General features: G+C 72.1%; 1 protein-coding gene across 6 annotated transcripts; it reads left to right on the top strand.

The window, feature by feature from the left end:
* The first annotated feature begins 2069 nt into the window (after positions 1–2069).
* DPYSL5 (dihydropyrimidinase like 5) lies at positions 2070–15652 on the top strand. 6 transcript variants are annotated; one of them, XM_042803197.1, is made up of 13 exons: positions 2070–2203; positions 5828–6111; positions 7544–7702; positions 8359–8538; positions 8641–8709; positions 8935–8979; positions 9241–9316; positions 9927–10083; positions 11171–11312; positions 11603–11745; positions 11835–12042; positions 13243–13411; positions 13858–15652. In XM_042803197.1, exons 2-13 carry the CDS (start codon positions 5851–5853, stop codon positions 14712–14714), a joined length of 2466 nt encoding a protein of 821 aa, XP_042659131.1. In that variant the 5' UTR covers positions 2070–2203; positions 5828–5850; the 3' UTR covers positions 14715–15652. The 6 variants fall into 6 exon arrangements, with proteins under 6 accessions (XP_042659131.1, XP_042659133.1, XP_042659132.1 ...); XM_042803199.1 differs by having other exon boundaries at positions 5847–6111; XM_042803198.1 differs by having other exon boundaries at positions 2073–2185.
* The last annotated feature ends 552 nt before the right edge of the window (positions 15653–16204 follow it).

Consider the following 16204-nt stretch of genomic DNA (forward strand, 5'->3'; position numbering starts at 1 on the left):
CCCGGCTGGGGGGCAGAGGTGGCACCCCCGGGGAGCTGGGTGGGGTGGGGCGGGGGTGGGCGCGCCCCAACCTCGTGAGACTCAACACGGCCAAGCGCAAGGTCCTGCCCGTGGGTCGGGGCACCCCCAAACAGGGGAGGGGGGGGGGGGATTGTCCCCCTCTGCTCCGCTCTGGGGAGCCCCCCCTGCAGTGCTGGGGCCAGCTCGGGGGCCCCCAACAGCAGAAGGACACGGAGCTGCTCGAGCGGGGCAGGGGGCGGGGGGGGACACGACACACGATGGGGGGGTCCGGGCAGACACGGCCCGAACTTGACCCCCAGCGTCCCCCGAAATGAGGAAACACCAAAGGCCCCGAGCGGGGGGGGGGGGGAGGGGGGGGGGGGGTGGCGGGGGCAGGGACGGGATCTGGGACCGGGACTGGGACGCTACTGGGCGTTACGGGGTGTTACCGGGCCATAGTGGGCACGGCTGGGTGCTACTGGGCTGGGGTGCCCGCTGTTGGGCGCTACCGGGCGTTACTGGGCGTTACTGGGCACTACGGGGCTGTAGTGAGCACCACTGGGTGCTGCTGGGCACTGCTGGGCGTTACTGGGCGTTACTGGGAAATGCTGGGTGCTGCTGGGCTGTGCTGGGCACTGATGGACGTTACTGGGCGTTAGTGGGCGTTAGTGGGCGTTACTGGGTGTTAGTGGGTGTTACTGGGCGTTACTGGGCACTGCTGGGCGTTACTGGGTGTTACTGGGCGTTAGTGGGCGTTACTGAGCGTTACTGGGCACTGCTGGGCGTTACTGGGCGTTACTGGGTGCTACGGGGCTGTAGTGAGCACCACTGGGTGCTGCTGGGTGCTGCTGGGCACTACTGGGCATTACTGGGTGTTACTGGGCGTTAGTGGGCGTTACTGGGTGTTACTGGGCACTGCTGGGCGTTACTGGGTGTTACTGGGCGTTAGTGGGCGTTACTGGGCGTTACTGGGCACTGCTGGGCGTTACTGGGCGTTACTGGGTGCTACGGGGCTGTAGTGAGCACCACCGGGTGCTGCTGGGCACTGCTGGGCACTGCTGGGCACTACTGGGCATTACTGGGCGTTACTGGGCGTTACTGGGTGTTACTGGGCACTGCTGGGCGTTACTGGGTGTTACTGGGCGTTAGTGGGCGTTACTGGGTGTTACTGGGCACTGCTGGGCGTTACTGGGCGTTACTGGGTGCTACGGGGCTGTAGTGAGCACCACTGGGTGCTGCTGGGTGCTGCTGGGCACTACTGGGCATTACTGGGTGTTACTGGGCGTTAGTGGGTGTTACTGGGCACTGCTGGGCGTTACTGGGCGTTACTGGGAGTTAGTGGGCGTTACTGGGCGTTAGTGGGCGTTAGTGGGCGTTACTGGGCATTACCGGGCGTTACTGGGCACTGCTGGGCGTTACTGGGCGTTACTGGGCGTTACTGGGAGTGGTTCATGGGGCTGTCAGGGGTGTCCGCGGGGGAGCGCTGTGATGTTATGGGGGTGTCGGGGGGTGCCGTGGGAGGGGCCCGGGGGGGGCATGGGAGGGGTTATGGGCGGGGTCATGAGGAGGGGCTGGGGGGCCGTGGGTGGGCTATGGGGGGGTCATGGGGGACCATGGGGGGGCTATGAGTGAGCTATGGGGCAGCCATGGGGGGCCCATGGGGGGCTATGGGGTGGCTGGGGGGGGCCATGGGGAGCCATGGGGGCTCATGGGGGGGGTCGTGTGGGGGTTATGGGGGGGGGGGCCATGGGGAGCCATGGGGGCTCATGGGGGGGCTATGGGGTGGCTGTGGGGGGGGGGGGCCATGGGGAGCCATGGGGGCTCATGGGGGGGTCGTGTGGGGGTTATGGGGGTCATGGGGCGGGGCCGCGGGGGGGCGGGGTTACTCGGGGCTGCCCCCGCGCGCCTTTGTGCCGGCTCCCGTCACCACGGCAACGGCGCGGGCCGGCGGCCGCCGCTGGGCGGGGCCCTGCGCCTCGGCCCCGCCTCCCCCGCCTGTCAGTCAGGCCGCGCGCAGCCCACCCTGCTGGGGAAGGCGGGCGGCGGATTGGGCGAGGCGGCGGCCAGGCCCCGCCCCCGCCGCGCAGGTTTGGGTGAGAGGCGATCGCGGCCGGGCATCGCGGCGGGCGCCGGCGGAGCGGGAGGGACCGGCGGGACCTGACTTGTCGCGGCCGTATCGCGACAGGTGCGTGGATCGCGACAGGTGCGTGGGTCGCGACAGGCGAGGGGGGATGTCGCGACAGGCGGGGAGGGGGGAAACGTCTTGACACCCCGCCATCCCCCCCCACCCCCCGGCCACGGGTCGCCTCGCGGGGCAGTAAGGTTGCGTGTGGCTTCCACCCGCGTACGGCTGGTCACCTGTCGCGACAGGGCGGCGGGTGTTTGCGACAGGGCGAAGACTGCTCGCCTCGGTGGGGTGTGGCGGAGGGGCCGCCCCGCCCGAAAAGGACCCGGCTCCCCCCCTCGGCGCCTTGTCGCGACCGGGTGCGGGCCGCAGGTGCGCTGGGAGGGGGGGGGGAGCGGAGGGGGCGGGCGGGGGGTCCCGCCGGGCCCGGCCCATTGTTCCGCGGGGGCTCCCGGGCGGCCCCGCCCCGGCTCGGAGCATCCTTTGTGCTGGGCGGCACCGGGCTTTGTCTGCGGGGCCGGGACCCAGCCGCGACCCCCGCCCGCCGCCCCCCCCCCCCCCCCCGCCTCGCCCCGGGCCCCGCCACCCCGCCGCAGCATCACCGCGCCCGCCCCCCGCCCCGGGGCCCGGCCCCGTACCCCGCCCCGGCGGCGGGCAGCCCCGCTTCTCTGCCCGGGGACCCCCCCCAAGCAGCCCCGGTCTGTTCCCGGGGACACCCCCCCCCCCCCCCCCGAGGGCTGGCAGCACCCCCGGGGCTCGGTGCCCGCCGCAGCTGCGACGCACCCACCCAGCACCCCCGGGGTGTGGCGGGGACCCCGTAACGGGGCGGGGGGACCCCGCGGGGCGCCCGACACCCCTTTGCTGTCGTGCCTCGCTCGGGCGTGGTCGTGCCGTGCCATACCGTGCCGTGCCGTGCCATACCGTGCCAAGGTGCCTGCGGGGACCGGGGCCGGCCGCTCGCACGCCCGCAGCATCCCCGGTCCGGCAGCACGGGCGGCCGGCTCTGCCGGAGCATCCCCGGCCCGTCGCCGGCGGATCGCGGTCCCCCGGTGAGAGCGGGGCAGCCCGGGTCACCCCGTCCCTGCCGGGGCGCTGGCTCGGTCACCCCGGAGCTCATCCTGGTTTGGGGGGGCCGGGCAGCGGGGCCCCCACGGCGAGGAAGGGCGGCCCAGGGCCCTCGGGCAGCACCGCAGCGAGGCCTGACCGTGTCCAAACCGGAGCCAGGGAAGGGGCTGGGATGGGGGGGACGCGGCGGTCGTGACCCCCCAAGAGGCATCTCCGTGGCGGGGGGGGGTGATGCCGCCGGCTGGGGACAGGCAGTGGCCGTGGTTTGGTGTCACCGGTGGGGCCCCGAGCGCAGCCCCTGACAAAGGAGGGTCCCGGCCAGGGCGCAGGCAGGGGAGGGTGGGTGCTGGGAGGGTGGGTGCCAGGCAGGGTGGGTGCTGGGGGGGCTCACCGGCACAGACAAAAGCAGGGGGGCGGTGGAGGGGCCGCGGCGAGCCGGGCGCGGAGCAGCACAATGCGGCTCTGTGTGCGGCCGTGCCGCATCCCCACCGTCCCGGCACAAAGGCCAGGCCCAGCGGCCCCCCCCGGCCCCAACAGGTGCCCCCCACCCCGGCAGCCCCCGCCAGAGCAGGGGTACCTTTGTCCCGCCGGGGTCACAGCTGTCCCCACGCCCCCGCGGCTCGAGGCCGGCGGAGCAGCCGGTGGGCGCTGGGGGGGGGGGGGGAGGCGAGCCCCCAGAGATGGCCGCGCTGCTTTGTATGCCGGGAAGCGCCGCGGTGGGCCCCCCCCGGGGCTCAGCCAAGCTGCCAGCAGCGCCCACGGACAGGCCCCTGCGGCGCGGGTGTGCTGGCGGCGGTGGCGGGGACAAGCAGGGGGGTCCCCGAGGATGCTCGAGGTGTGTCCCCCCCCCCGCCCCGGGCGCTGACGCTGCATTTCTGCCCTGCCCGGGGAACCTGTTGTCTCGCCCCAAGCTCCCGCCTGAGCAGCCACCGCCGCCGCTGCCCGATGCTGGCCGTGCACCCCCCACTTTGCTTGTGGGCCCGGAGGACATCCCCCCCCCCCCCCCCGCCCCACGGATCCAGCTGGCAGCCGGGCCGTGTCCGGCAGCGCCGTCCTGCCCGTGAGGCCGTGGGGTGCACCGGGCTGTGCGAGACCCCCACGGCGTTTCAGGGCCCATCCCAGTCTGCGCAGCACCGGGCGCAGTGGGTGCCCTCTCCCCCCGCCACCCCACCCATAGCGGGGGGTTGTGCCTGTGGCTGGGGGGGGTGGGGGGGGTGCTGCCTCCCCGCGTGCCGCTGCTCTCCGGATCTGTTTGTCACAGTAACCCGTTTTCATCTCGGGGTGCCGCGCACCGCTTCCCTCCTGCACCCCCCCACCCATTCAGGCGCCGCGCGAGCGCCGTCCCCGCCCTTGGGGTCCCGGGGGGATGCAGTGGGGACCCCAGCATCTCCAGTGGTCCCTCACCCCACCGAGGTCGGTCTCTGCCCTGACATCCTGGCTGCCCCTGGCATGGGGCCGGCCCCCCATTAGCCCCGGCAGCGCAGCCATGGGTCCGGCTGCCCCCCCAGCACAGCCGTGCCACGGGGCAGCGGCTTCCCCGGGGGGCAGGTTCAGGCCGGGGGTGCCCACCTTGCCACGGGCCCCTCTGGGACCCCTTTTTCTCCCGCCGCCCCTCGGCAGTCGGCACACGGCGAGCTGGCACAGCTGTGCATGGCAGCGCCTTTCCCAGGAGCGGGGGGGGGGGGGGGGGCTGCCTGCGGGCCCCCCCCCCCGCCATAGGTGCGCACCGCATTCCTGTGCTGGGATGAGAGCAGCGGGACGAGGCGCAAACCGGCACCGGGCTCGCCCGCCGCAGGGCTGGCACTGCCAGTGCAGAAGCCGGCCCAGGGAGGGGTCCCGGTGCCCCCCCAGCCTGGCGAGGGGCCCCGCGGTGGGCACAGCCGCTTGCCCCCCACCCCGGGCAGCTGCTCCGGATCGCCGCGCTGGGAATGTTCAGCTGCTGGGTCCGGCACCCGGGGAAGCCATTTGCTGCCGTGCCGGCAGTTCGGCATCTGCACGGAGCGGTGGCGGGGATGTGGGGGCACCGGGCCGGCCCCGGCGTCACGGCAGGGACGGCGTGTGCCAACCCTGTCCCGGGGACACCGGGGTCGGGTGGGTGCTGGGGTCCCGCTCGCGCCCGAGCCGCTCGGTGTGGGTCGGCCGGGGGCTCTGCCCCACGGTCGTGCCGTGCTGCCCACGTGTGCGCCCCGGCCTTTGTTTGGAGGAGGGGGAGGCAGCGCTGGGGGTCCCCGGGGAGCGGGGGGGGGTTCATGCAGTGGGGTCTTTGGGGTTGGGGGGTTCTGGTGGGGTCCCAGCCCACCTCGTGCCCCCCTCGGTGAGGGGGATGCGCTCGCAGCCATCGTGTGTCGGCCGATTGTGTTTGACCTTCATCTACTGAAGGAATTATAAATCGTGTCTGGGGCTGCCCCTCACTGCTGGGGGGGTGGATCTGGGGGGGCGATGGCGGTGCTGGGGGCAGCGCGGGGGGGGCTCCGGCAGAGCTGGCACCGTGCGGGGCCCGGGGGGCAGAGGCAGCTTGCCCCAAACACAGGGGCTCGTGCCGCGGGGAGAAGCCCTGGCAGCGTTCCCCCCGGCACAGGCGGCACCAGCAGCCGGGGCTCGGCCCCCTCCCTCACCCCCGGGGTCCCCTGCCCGCAGCTGACGCTTGCCCTCGCAGCACCATGCTGGCCAACGCGGCCACCATGCGGATCCTCATCAAGGGGGGGAAGGTGGTGAACGACGACTGCACGCTGGAGGCCGACGTCTACATCGAGAACGGCATCATCCAGCAAGTGGGCCGCGAGCTGATGATCCCCGGCGGGGCCAAGGTCATCGACGCCACCGGCAAGCTCGTCATCCCCGGCGGCATCGACACCAGCACCCACTTCCACCAGACCTTCATGAACGCCACCTGCGTGGATGATTTCTACCACGGCACCAAGGTAGCACCCAGCTGCGGCTCCCCGCTGCACCCCTCAGGTCGGGGGGGGACCCCTGGGTGCCCCGCTGGCCCTCCCCGGGGGGGGGGTGCTCACCCAGCTCCGTGGCAAGCCCGCTGGCACCTCTGCTAGCCAGGCTGCCACGGGGACGCTCCGCGGTGCCAGCCCGGGTCAGGGACCCCCCCCCGGGTGCCGCGGGGTGCTGCGGTGGGCCGGCAGTGCCGTGCACTGGGTGCTGCGCCCCCGGGGGGGTGTCGAGGGGCCGGCGCGGGTTTGTCGCGGGCAGCGCCGGGGCCGGCTGTCTCCAGCACCCCGCACAGAGCAGCCTTTGTGCCGGGCCGGTGCTGGCCGTGCCTGGCTCCATCCCCCGGGCAGGGGGCTCAGCTCTGCCACGGCTGCTGCAGCAAAGGGCTTGGAGTGGGGGGGGGACACGCATGGCCCCACGCCGCGGCACAGCCAGGGCAGGGGCTGGTGCACCCGGTGCCGTGCCCGCTCCCCGTCCCGGCGAGCTGCCGCGTAGCACCGCACCGGCGCCGAGGGCCGATTGGTAAAGGAGCTTTGGGGATTAGCCGGGCTGGGTGAGCTGGGGACGCCGGTGCCCGCCCTGCCACCCACGCGTGTCACGGCGAGTGGGGGGGGGGGGGGGGCTCTCCCTGTGGCCCCCACGCTGGGCTGGGTGGCCCCAAGCCGGATCGGGCCCTGGCGGGGGTACAGCACTCATGGGGAACCCAGGCGGGGCGTCCCCCCAGCACCCCAAAACCAGTGGTTGGGGTTGGGGAGGAGGAAGAGGCAGTCGGTGCCCCGGCGGGCGGCAGGATCGGGCTCTCCAGATGTGTCGTGTGCCCAGATGTGCGGCCACAGCCGTGGGCAGGGCCAGGGTGCTCCGGGGGGGTCCCCAATCCAGGGTGCTGCTGGGGGGGATCCCCAATCCAGGGTGCTGCGGGGGGGTCCTCAATCCAGGGTGCTCCGGGGGGGTCCCCAATCCAGGGTGCTGTGGGGTGATCCTCAATCCAGGGTGCTGCGGGGGGGATCCCCAATCCAGGGTGCTCCGGGGGGGTCCTCAATCCAGGGTGCTGCTGGGGGGGGTCCTCAATCCAGGGTGCTGTGGGGGGTATCCCTGATCCAGGGTGCTGCGGGGGGGATCCCCAATCCAGGGTGCTGTGGGGTGATCCCCAATCCAGGGTGCTGCAGGGGGGTCCCCAATCCAGGGTGCTGTGGGGGATCCCCAACACAGGGCTCTCACCTCCCTGCGGGCAACGCCGCCCCCCAAATGCGGCTCTCCCAGCCCGGCCACCCGCGGATCAGCCCTGCTCATCACCAGGCAGGATTAGTGCCGTGGCGTGGGCAGCACCGCGGGGGGGCTGTTCCCCGGCAGGCGGGGGGTGTGTGTGTCCCCCCGCCTCCAACCACCACCGCTGTCCCCCGTAACCCGCAGGCAGCCTTGGTGGGAGGGACGACGATGATCATCGGCCACGTCCTGCCCGACAAGGAGACCTCGCTGCTGGACGCCTACGAGAAATGCCGCAGCCTGGCCGACCCCAAGGTCTGCTGCGACTACGCCCTGCACATGGGCATCACTTGGTGGGCGCCCAAGGTGAGCCCAGCACCGCGCCGGCACCGCGCCGGCTCCCTGAGCCGGGCTCAGCGGGGCTGGGGGGGTCCCCGTGGGGCTGAGCCCCTTGCCGCGGCAGGGAAAGGTGCTGCCGCTCCGCGGAGGGGATTGGGGTGCCCAGACGCGGGGGTCCCACCTGGGGTGGGGCGGGGGGATGACACCCCATCCTGCGGCGCACGGCCCCCATGGTCGGTGCTGGGCGACCACCCCCAGCCCCCCCGGCACGCTCAGCCCCTGCGATCCCCTCGCAAAGGTGCCGGTGCAGGATTAGGCCCGGCTTGTGCTGGGCTGCTCCTGGCTGCGCTGCAGGGAGACCCCAGCCCCTGTGCACCCCATGGCCCGGCCAGACCCTCCCCGGGCACAGCAGGGGCTGGATGAGGACGGGGCGGGTGCCCCCCGGGGTACATCCCAGCACCAGCACAGGATCCAGCCGGGCCAGGGCAAAAAATCCACCCCCCCAGCATCTGTCGCTCCCCAAATCCTGCATCCCGCATCCCCCTGGGGGCAAAGTGTCGGTCCCTGCCCCGTGGCGGGGGGCACCTCACCCCACGCCTGCCGCATGGCAGTGGGGCAGCAGGTCCCACGGCTGTCCACGCACCCCGGAGCTGACCCCCCCCACTCCCCCTGTCCCATCGCAGGTGAAGGCGGAGATGGAGACGCTGGTGCGGGAGAAGGGGGTGAACTCCTTCCAGATGTTCATGACCTACAAGGACCTGTACATGCTGCGGGACAGCGAGCTCTACCAGGTCTTCCGAGCCTGTCGCGACATCGGGGCCATCGCCCGGGTCCACGCCGAGAACGGCGAGCTGGTGGCTGAGGTGAGAGCCGGGGACGCGGCGGGTGCTCGGCAGCGGCGGGCACCCAGCCGTGTGTCCCCCCGCAAGACTGACCCCCCCACCCCACACCCCGTTCCCCCCTAGGGAGCCAAGGAGGCGCTGGACCTGGGCATCACGGGGCCGGAGGGCATCGAGATCAGCCGGCCCGAAGAGGTGGGTGATGGCTGCATGTGTGTGTGTGTCCCCCCCCCGCCGCAGTCACCGCACGGGCGGTGGGCCGGGACGTGGCTGGGACGCTCTGGGGCAGGACGCCGGCACTCCCTTACCCGTGCCGGCTGCCCACCCTTGCCCCCATCGGTGCCACTGGGGTGTTTCGGGGTGCCCCATCATCTCATTCCACGCCCCCCCCCCCCCCGCCGCCTCCTTCTCTCTCCGCAGCTGGAAGCTGAGGCCACGCACCGCGTCATCACCATTGCCAACAGGGTGAGTGGTCCCGAGACGGGCGGCCAGGATTGAACCCCGATGCCGAGGGGGCCGCGCCGGGGTCCCCCCTCTCCCCTTTTGACTGAGCAGGACCACGACGGGCACCCCACCTCCTGCAGCTGGGGTGTCCCCTGTTGCTGCGTCTGGGGGTGGGCACCCCGGCTCCATGGGGGGGTCCCCGCGCCCCTTTGGGGCGCGGGGACCCCCCCATGGAACCGGGGTGCCCCAGGGACAGCAGCACTGACCCCCACCTCTCTGCAGACCCACTGCCCCATCTACCTGGTGAACGTCTCCAGCATGTCTGCGGGGGACGTCATCGCCGCCGCCAAGATGCAAGGTAAGGGGGGGCTCCTCCTGGGGCAGGACCTGGACCCCCGTGGGGTGGGACGTGGACCCCCCGTGGGCCCCGGGCTCAGCGTGGGGTTAGGGGTGGGTTTGGCCCCGCCGGGGAAAAAGCTCCATCTGCCCTGATGGGGGCACATGGGTGGACACGGACAGAGCCACAGCCACGGGGCACACGCAAGGGACATGGGCACACACCAATGTGACACGCGTGGACACGGACAGAGCCACAGCCATGGGGCACATGCAAGGGTGGATGTGGGCACCGGGGTGCGTGCAGGGACGTGTCACGTGCAGAGGCATGGACACGTGTGGCACAGGAGACATGGGGCTGCAGAGACACGCGGGCCGGGCAGGGATGCCGGCAGGGACCGACACCCAAGAGCACGTGCGTGGATGTGGGGCCGTGCCCGTGGACACGTGTGGACACGGGGACCCGCAGCCGCTCCGCTCGCTGCGGACACACCGACCCGGGCAGAGCTCGCAGGCGTGCCCCTCGCACGCTCGCCCGGGCGCACCACACCCCCCCCCTCACACACACACACACACACACACACACACTTCCCTGGCACGCCCGCCCCACGCGTGTGCCTCCGCCCCGGCAGGGAAGGTGGTGTACGCGGAGACGACCACGGCGCACGCCACGCTCACCGGCCTGCACTACTACCACCAGGACTGGTTCCATGCCGCCGCCTACGTCACCGTGCCGCCGCTGCGCCTGGACACCAACACCTCGGCTTACCTCATGAGCCTGCTCGCCAAGTGAGGGCCCCCCACACCCCCCCCGGGTACCCCCTCCCCAGCGCCCCCGCTCCCTGGTGCTCTCCAGGCATCTCTGGTGGCTCCTGGGGACCACGCAGGTCCGGCTGCCCCGTCGCCCCGGTGCCCAGCTCCCCTGCTTGCTGTGCTCTCCAGACACCCCATCCTTTGGGGACCCCCCCCGCCCCCACCTTGGGCCAGCTCCCGGGCACCCCACGTCCCCAGCATCTCACTTCTCAGGCACCGGGCTCTCTGGGTGCCTCAGTTCCCAGGCACCCCGCTTCCCAAGTCCTGAGGGCCTCAGGCACCCCCCTCCCTGGGCACCGAGCTCCTCCTCGGGCACCCCACAGCATGGGTGCCCTTCTCCCTGGGCACCCTTGTCCCCAGGCACCCCACTGACCGGGTGCTGAGCTCCCCTGATCAGCTTACTCCCCAAGTGCTGACCTCTCCCAGCGCCCCACTCCCTGAGTGCTGAGCTCCCCGGGCACCCCACAGCATGGGTGCCCCATTCCCTGAGCACCCTGCTCCCTGGCCACTGAGCTCCCTGAGCAACCCGTTGTGCAGATGCCTACTCCCTCAGCACCTCTATCCCCCAGCACCCCGCTCCCTGGGTCCTGAGCTCCCTTGGTCCTGAGCTCCCCGGGCACCCCACAGCATAGGTGCCCCATTCCCTGAGCACCCCGCTCCCCATGCATCCCAATCCCTGGGTCCTGAGCTCCCCAGGATCCCCACTCCCTGGGCGGTGGGCTCCTTGGGCACCCCACTCCCCAGGCATCCCAATCCCTGGGTCCTGAGCTCCCCAGGATCCCCACAGCATGGGTGCCCCACTCTCTGGGCACCCTGCTTGCTGGGTCCTGAGCTCCTTGGGCACCCCACAGCACGGGCACCCCCTTCCCTGGGCACCGAGCTCCCTGGGCGCCCCACAGCACAGGTGCCCCCTTCCCTGGGCACCCCACTCCTTAGGTCCTGAGCTCCCTGGGGCACCCCACTCCCCGGGCACCCTGCTCCCGGGCGCCGGCCCCACCGCCGGCTAGCTGTGGCCGTGCCGCCCCGGCCGTGCCGCCGCCAGCGCTGCCCCGTCCTCCCGCAGCGACACGCTGAACATCGTGGCCTCCGACCACCGGCCCTTCAGCACCAAGCAGAAGGCCATGGGCAAGGAGGACTTCACCAAGATCCCCCACGGCGTCAGCGGGGTGCAGGACCGCATGAACATCATCTGGGAGCGAGGCGTGGTACGGGGCCGTGCCCCCCTCCCCTGCCCTGGGATGGGGCTGCCCCCCCTCGGCTCTTGGGGGGGGCTCGGCAGCGGGTCCAGCTTGGCCCCCCGCTTTGGGGTGGGGGGAGGTCCCTGTTCCCAGATCCCCGGGGGTATGGGGGCGGGCGAGGTGCTTCCCAGTGCAACTCAGTGGGTCCCATCAAGGGGGTCCCAGCAGCACCCGCCCCGAGGTGCCGCTCGCGGCCTGGCACGTCCTCACCGACCTCCCCCCCCCCCCCCCCCCCCCGATTCCCATGCCGGCGGCAGGTCGGGGGCAAGATGGATGAGAACCGCTTCGTGGCCGTGACCAGCTCCAACGCCGCCAAGATCCACAACCTGTACCCCCGCAAGGGCCGGATCATCCCCGGGGCCGACGCCGACGTCGTGGTCTGGGACCCCGAGGCCACCAAGTAGGCGCAGCCGGCGGGGAGCGGGGACGGGGGGGGGATCTCCCCGTGGCACCAGGCTCACCGTGTCCTGTCCCCCCCCCCCCGCTCAGGACCATCTCGGCCAGCACCCAGGTGCAAGGGGGGGACATCAACCTCTACGAGAACATGCGGTGCCACGGCGTGCCCCTGGTCACCATCAGCCGCGGGCGCGTGGTCTACGAGAACGGCGTCTTCATGTGCGCCGAGGGCACCGGCAAGTTCTGCCCGCTCCGCTCCTTCCCGGATTCCGTCTACAAGAAGCTGGTGCAGCGGGAGAAGGTAACGGTACGGGGGCCGTGCCGGTGCCGGTGCCGCGGCGGGGGGCTGCTGGAGGGGGCGAGGGGGGAGGCAGTGGCCGCCGTGGTCCCAGCACCGCGGGTGGGTGCTGCCGGTGCCAGGGGGGACGGGTCTGTGCCGTGCCGCGGTCGGTGCCCGCCCGGAGCTTCGCGTGGTGTGCCTCGGGACGGGGGGGGGTGAGCGCCGGCGGTGGGGTCCGTTCCCCCCCCCCCCCCATCAGCTCCTGCCCCCTTCCCTGCGCGCCGGCGGTGCTGGAGGTTTGGGGACGGTCACCCCGCACGCTGCCGCGCGTCCCAAACATCGGGGGTGCCCCCCCACCCCACTGTCCCAGGCGCTCTGCCCCTTGCTGGTCCCCCACCTCTACATCCCCCCCCCCAGCTAGCAGTGACCCCCCGTGCCCCAGGGTAGGGACAGGAGGGGACCCCAAGGCTTGCACCCCCCTGGGGCTCGCCCCCATCCCACAGCGCCGGCCCCGCACCCCATTGCTGGCCCATTGTGGGTGTGGGGCACAGACCCCCCCCCCCGCGCCGTCTCCCTCTGCCCTCGCGGGTCCCAGGGGCTGTCACGGTGTGACCCCCGGGAGCTCCAGCAGACCCTGGCACCAAGGATCCCCCCCGTGCCCCCCCCCGCCTTTCGGCAGCCCCTGCCCGTCCGTGGGGGATGCGCTGGGGGGGCTCGACTTGGTGCTGGTGCTGCCGAGGGGAGGGGGCGGCTGGGGGGGATCCCGGTGCTGTCCTGGGGAAATGACGGCCAGTGCCGGGGGGGGGGGCCCTGGCTGGAGCCGTGCGTGGCCGGGGGGGTCCAGGACAGGGTCCTACCGCCACATCCACACGAGCCGCTCTCGCCATGCGGGGAGGGGGGGCTCAGCTTGGCATCGCCAGGGAAGGGGGGGGACAGGGGCGAGGGGCTGCGCCGCCGGGGTCACCCGCCTCCCCCCCAGCCCCCCCCGCCCTGGCACCGCTTGGCGCCGGGGAGCCCCCGCAGCCCGGCCGGCTCCCCCGCTCCCCAGCTGTGCCCCCCTCCCCACGCCGCAGCCCCCCATGTAGCCAGAGCAGGCCCTGGCTCCCCCCCCCCCCCATCCCACTGATCCGCACCCCACTGTGAGGCGGCGGCACCCCCAGCCCCGGCGCAGTGCCCCTCCCCGAGCTGACGCTCTCTCCGCTTTTCTCTCCCCGCCGGCAGAGCTTAAAGCTGCGGGGGGTGGATCGCACCCCTTACCTGGGGGACGTGGCCGTGGTTGCGCATGCCGGGAAAAAAGAGACGGGGACCCCCCTGGCCGATACGCCCACGCGGCCCGCCACGCGGCACGGGGGCATGAGGGACCTCCACGAGTCCAGCTTCAGCCTCTCCGGTAAGAGCGGGGCCGCGGCGAGGGTCCCGGCACGCCCCCCCCCCCCCAAAACCCGGGGCTCACCGGCACCGGTGCCACCCCGGGGTGCGCCCCGCGCAGGGGGGCTGCGCCGTCTCGGGGGTCCCGCGGCAGAGTAGGGAGCTGACCCCATCCCCCCCCAGACCCCCAGGCCCCCCCCAGACCCCCAGGCCCCCCCCAGGCCCCCTGTCCCCCCCCAGGCCCCCCGTCCCCCCGTCCCCCCGCGCGCTGTCCGGTTGCGCCGGGCGGGACTGATCCGGCACAGGCGCTGGGTTTTGGTGCCCGGCGAGCGGTTTTGGGTGGGAGTGGAGGGATTGGGGGGGGGGGTGGGGGGGTGGGGGGTGCAGCCGGGACCCGGCGTGCGGAGCGCAGAGGGGCTGGCTGCTGGGGCTGACGTCCGTCCGTCTGTCCGTCCGTCTGCCCGGCAGGTTCGCAGATCGATGACCACGTTCCAAAGCGAGCTTCGGCCCGGATTCTCGCTCCCCCCGGGGGCCGGTCGAGCGGGGATTTGGTAGAGCCGGGGAGCTGTCCCCCAAATGAGGAGCCGGGACCCCCGGCTGCGGCGGGGCTGCCCTGGCAGCGCGGGGCCGCGGCCCTGGCCCGGGGGCCGGGGGGGGCCGCGGGCAGCGGGGCGGGGGGGGGGCTCAGCCCCGGCCCTTTTCTGTTTGCACGTTGGGTTTGGATCAGTGAATTTTTGAGTTGTTTGTGCATCCCGTGGAGATACTCTGAAGTGGTTTGTGTCACTAGCGTTAGGGGAGCAGCAGGGACCCCCCCACACACATACACCCCCCCCCCCCCCCCACACACACACACGCCCCGGCAGCGAGCGGCGGCACGGCGCGCACACGCCTCCGGCACACGCGTGTGTGTGTGTGTGTGTGTGTGCGCACACACCGGTGCATCCTTCCCGGCCAAGTGCCGGCGGGGTCCCGGCTGCCAGCCGTGCGTGGGTGTGCACACGTGTGTGTCGCGCCACGCAGGGTCGCAGAGGATCGTCGCACAGGCGTGTGCACACGCGGGCATCCCTCCGTGCAAGGCTCCTCCCGGCCACGTGGGCACACGCCCACGTCGCACCGTGCGGGGCCTCAGTGAGGAGTGTGCTGCACACACGTGTGCTCACACATGCATTGCACGCGTGTACCCACACCTACGTTGCACCATGCATGGTGTCAGTGAGATGTTCGCTGCACACGTGTGTGCATGCACATACATTGCACCGTGCGGGGTCTCAGTGAGGTGTTTGCTGCACACACGTGTGCCCATACGTACATTGCACCATGTGTGATCTCAGCGAGGTGTTCACTGCACACGCGTGTACTCACACATCCATTGCATGTGTGTAGTCACGCACGCATTGCACCATGTGTGGTCTCAGTGAGATGTCCACTGCACACACGTGTGCTCAAACATGCACTGCATGCATGTACCCACACATACAGTGCATCATGCATGGTGTCAGTGAGGTGTTCGCTGCACACACATGTGCACGCACGTACATCACACCGTGTGTGGTCTCAGTGAGGTGTTTGCTGCACACGTGTGTGCTCACGCATACATTGCACACGTGTGCACACGCATACACTGCACCGTGCATAGCCTCAGTGAGATGTTTGCTGCAAACACGTGTGCCCACACGTACATTGCACCATGCATGGTCTCAATGAGGTGTTTCTTGCACACGCGTGTGCTCACACACATCACACCGTGCGTGGCCTCAGTGAGACGTTCACTGCACACGGGTGTGCTCACGCACACATCACACGCGTGTGCACACACACACATTACACCATGCGTGGCCCCAGTGAGACGTTCGCTGCACCCACGCGTGCTCACGCACACATCACACGCGTGTGCACACATGACCCCCTCGCCCGGTGTCCCCGCCCATGCCCGCGTGTCCCCGGGGGGCGGGTGGGGGGGTGGTGGGCACGGGTCGGGGTGCTCGTGGCTGCGGCACAGCGGGGTCCCCGTGCGTGTCCCCCCCCCCCCCCAAAGCCACGCAGTGGTGCTCGGGGGTCCCGCCGCCCCCCGCCGCCCCGGGCTCGTGTCGCCGTGCGTTGTCCCTTGTGCACTGTCCCCTAGATGGTCCCTGTAGGTGTGGGGGGGCCGGGTGGGCGCAGCCGGGCGGGGGGGGCCCTGCCCCCCCCCCAGGTGGTTCCCTATCGGCCCTTTTAGGATCCCGCAGTCCGTTTCTGTTTGCTCATTAAAGACGGTTCTCACAGCGCCCGGCCTGCTGCCTGCTTATGGGGGGGGGGGGGGGGCGTTAAACATCGGGGGGGGGCTCCCGCCGCGCACCGCCTGCACCCCAAACCCTGCGGGGGGTCTGGGTGCCTCCCCACAGCCGCCCATCACCCACCCCCGCGGCAGGGTGCCCCCGGGGAGGTGGGGGGCTCGGACACCACCACCCCCCCTCCCCCGAGCTGCGTGGGGTGGGGGGGACACCCCCGCGGTTGGAGGGGGTGGGGGGGGGGACCCCCAGGGAGCAGCGTGGAGCCCCAACCCCTGCGGCAATGTGCATACACACGCGGGGGGGGGGGGGACTGCGATGTGGGGAGGGGGCGCAGGCGGGGTTTTAGGGGGCGGGGGGGTGCAGGTGGGGTACGGAGGGGGGGCGAAGGGTCCCGGGAGGGCCCTGGGCTGCGGGGGTCCCACTATCTTGGGGGGGGGGGCGACGATACACACTCTGGGTGTCCCCGGGGGCTGCGGGGGTCACGACATCTCGGGGGGGGGGCGGGGTTATGGGTACCCTGGGGGGTCCCCGGGGGCTGCGGGGTG

This window comes from Tyto alba, unplaced genomic scaffold (assembly GCF_018691265.1).
Source record: "Tyto alba isolate M040663 unplaced genomic scaffold, T.alba_DEE_v4.0 Super-Scaffold_40, whole genome shotgun sequence".
In the NCBI taxonomy this organism is placed as follows: domain Eukaryota; kingdom Metazoa; phylum Chordata; class Aves; order Strigiformes; family Tytonidae; genus Tyto; species Tyto alba.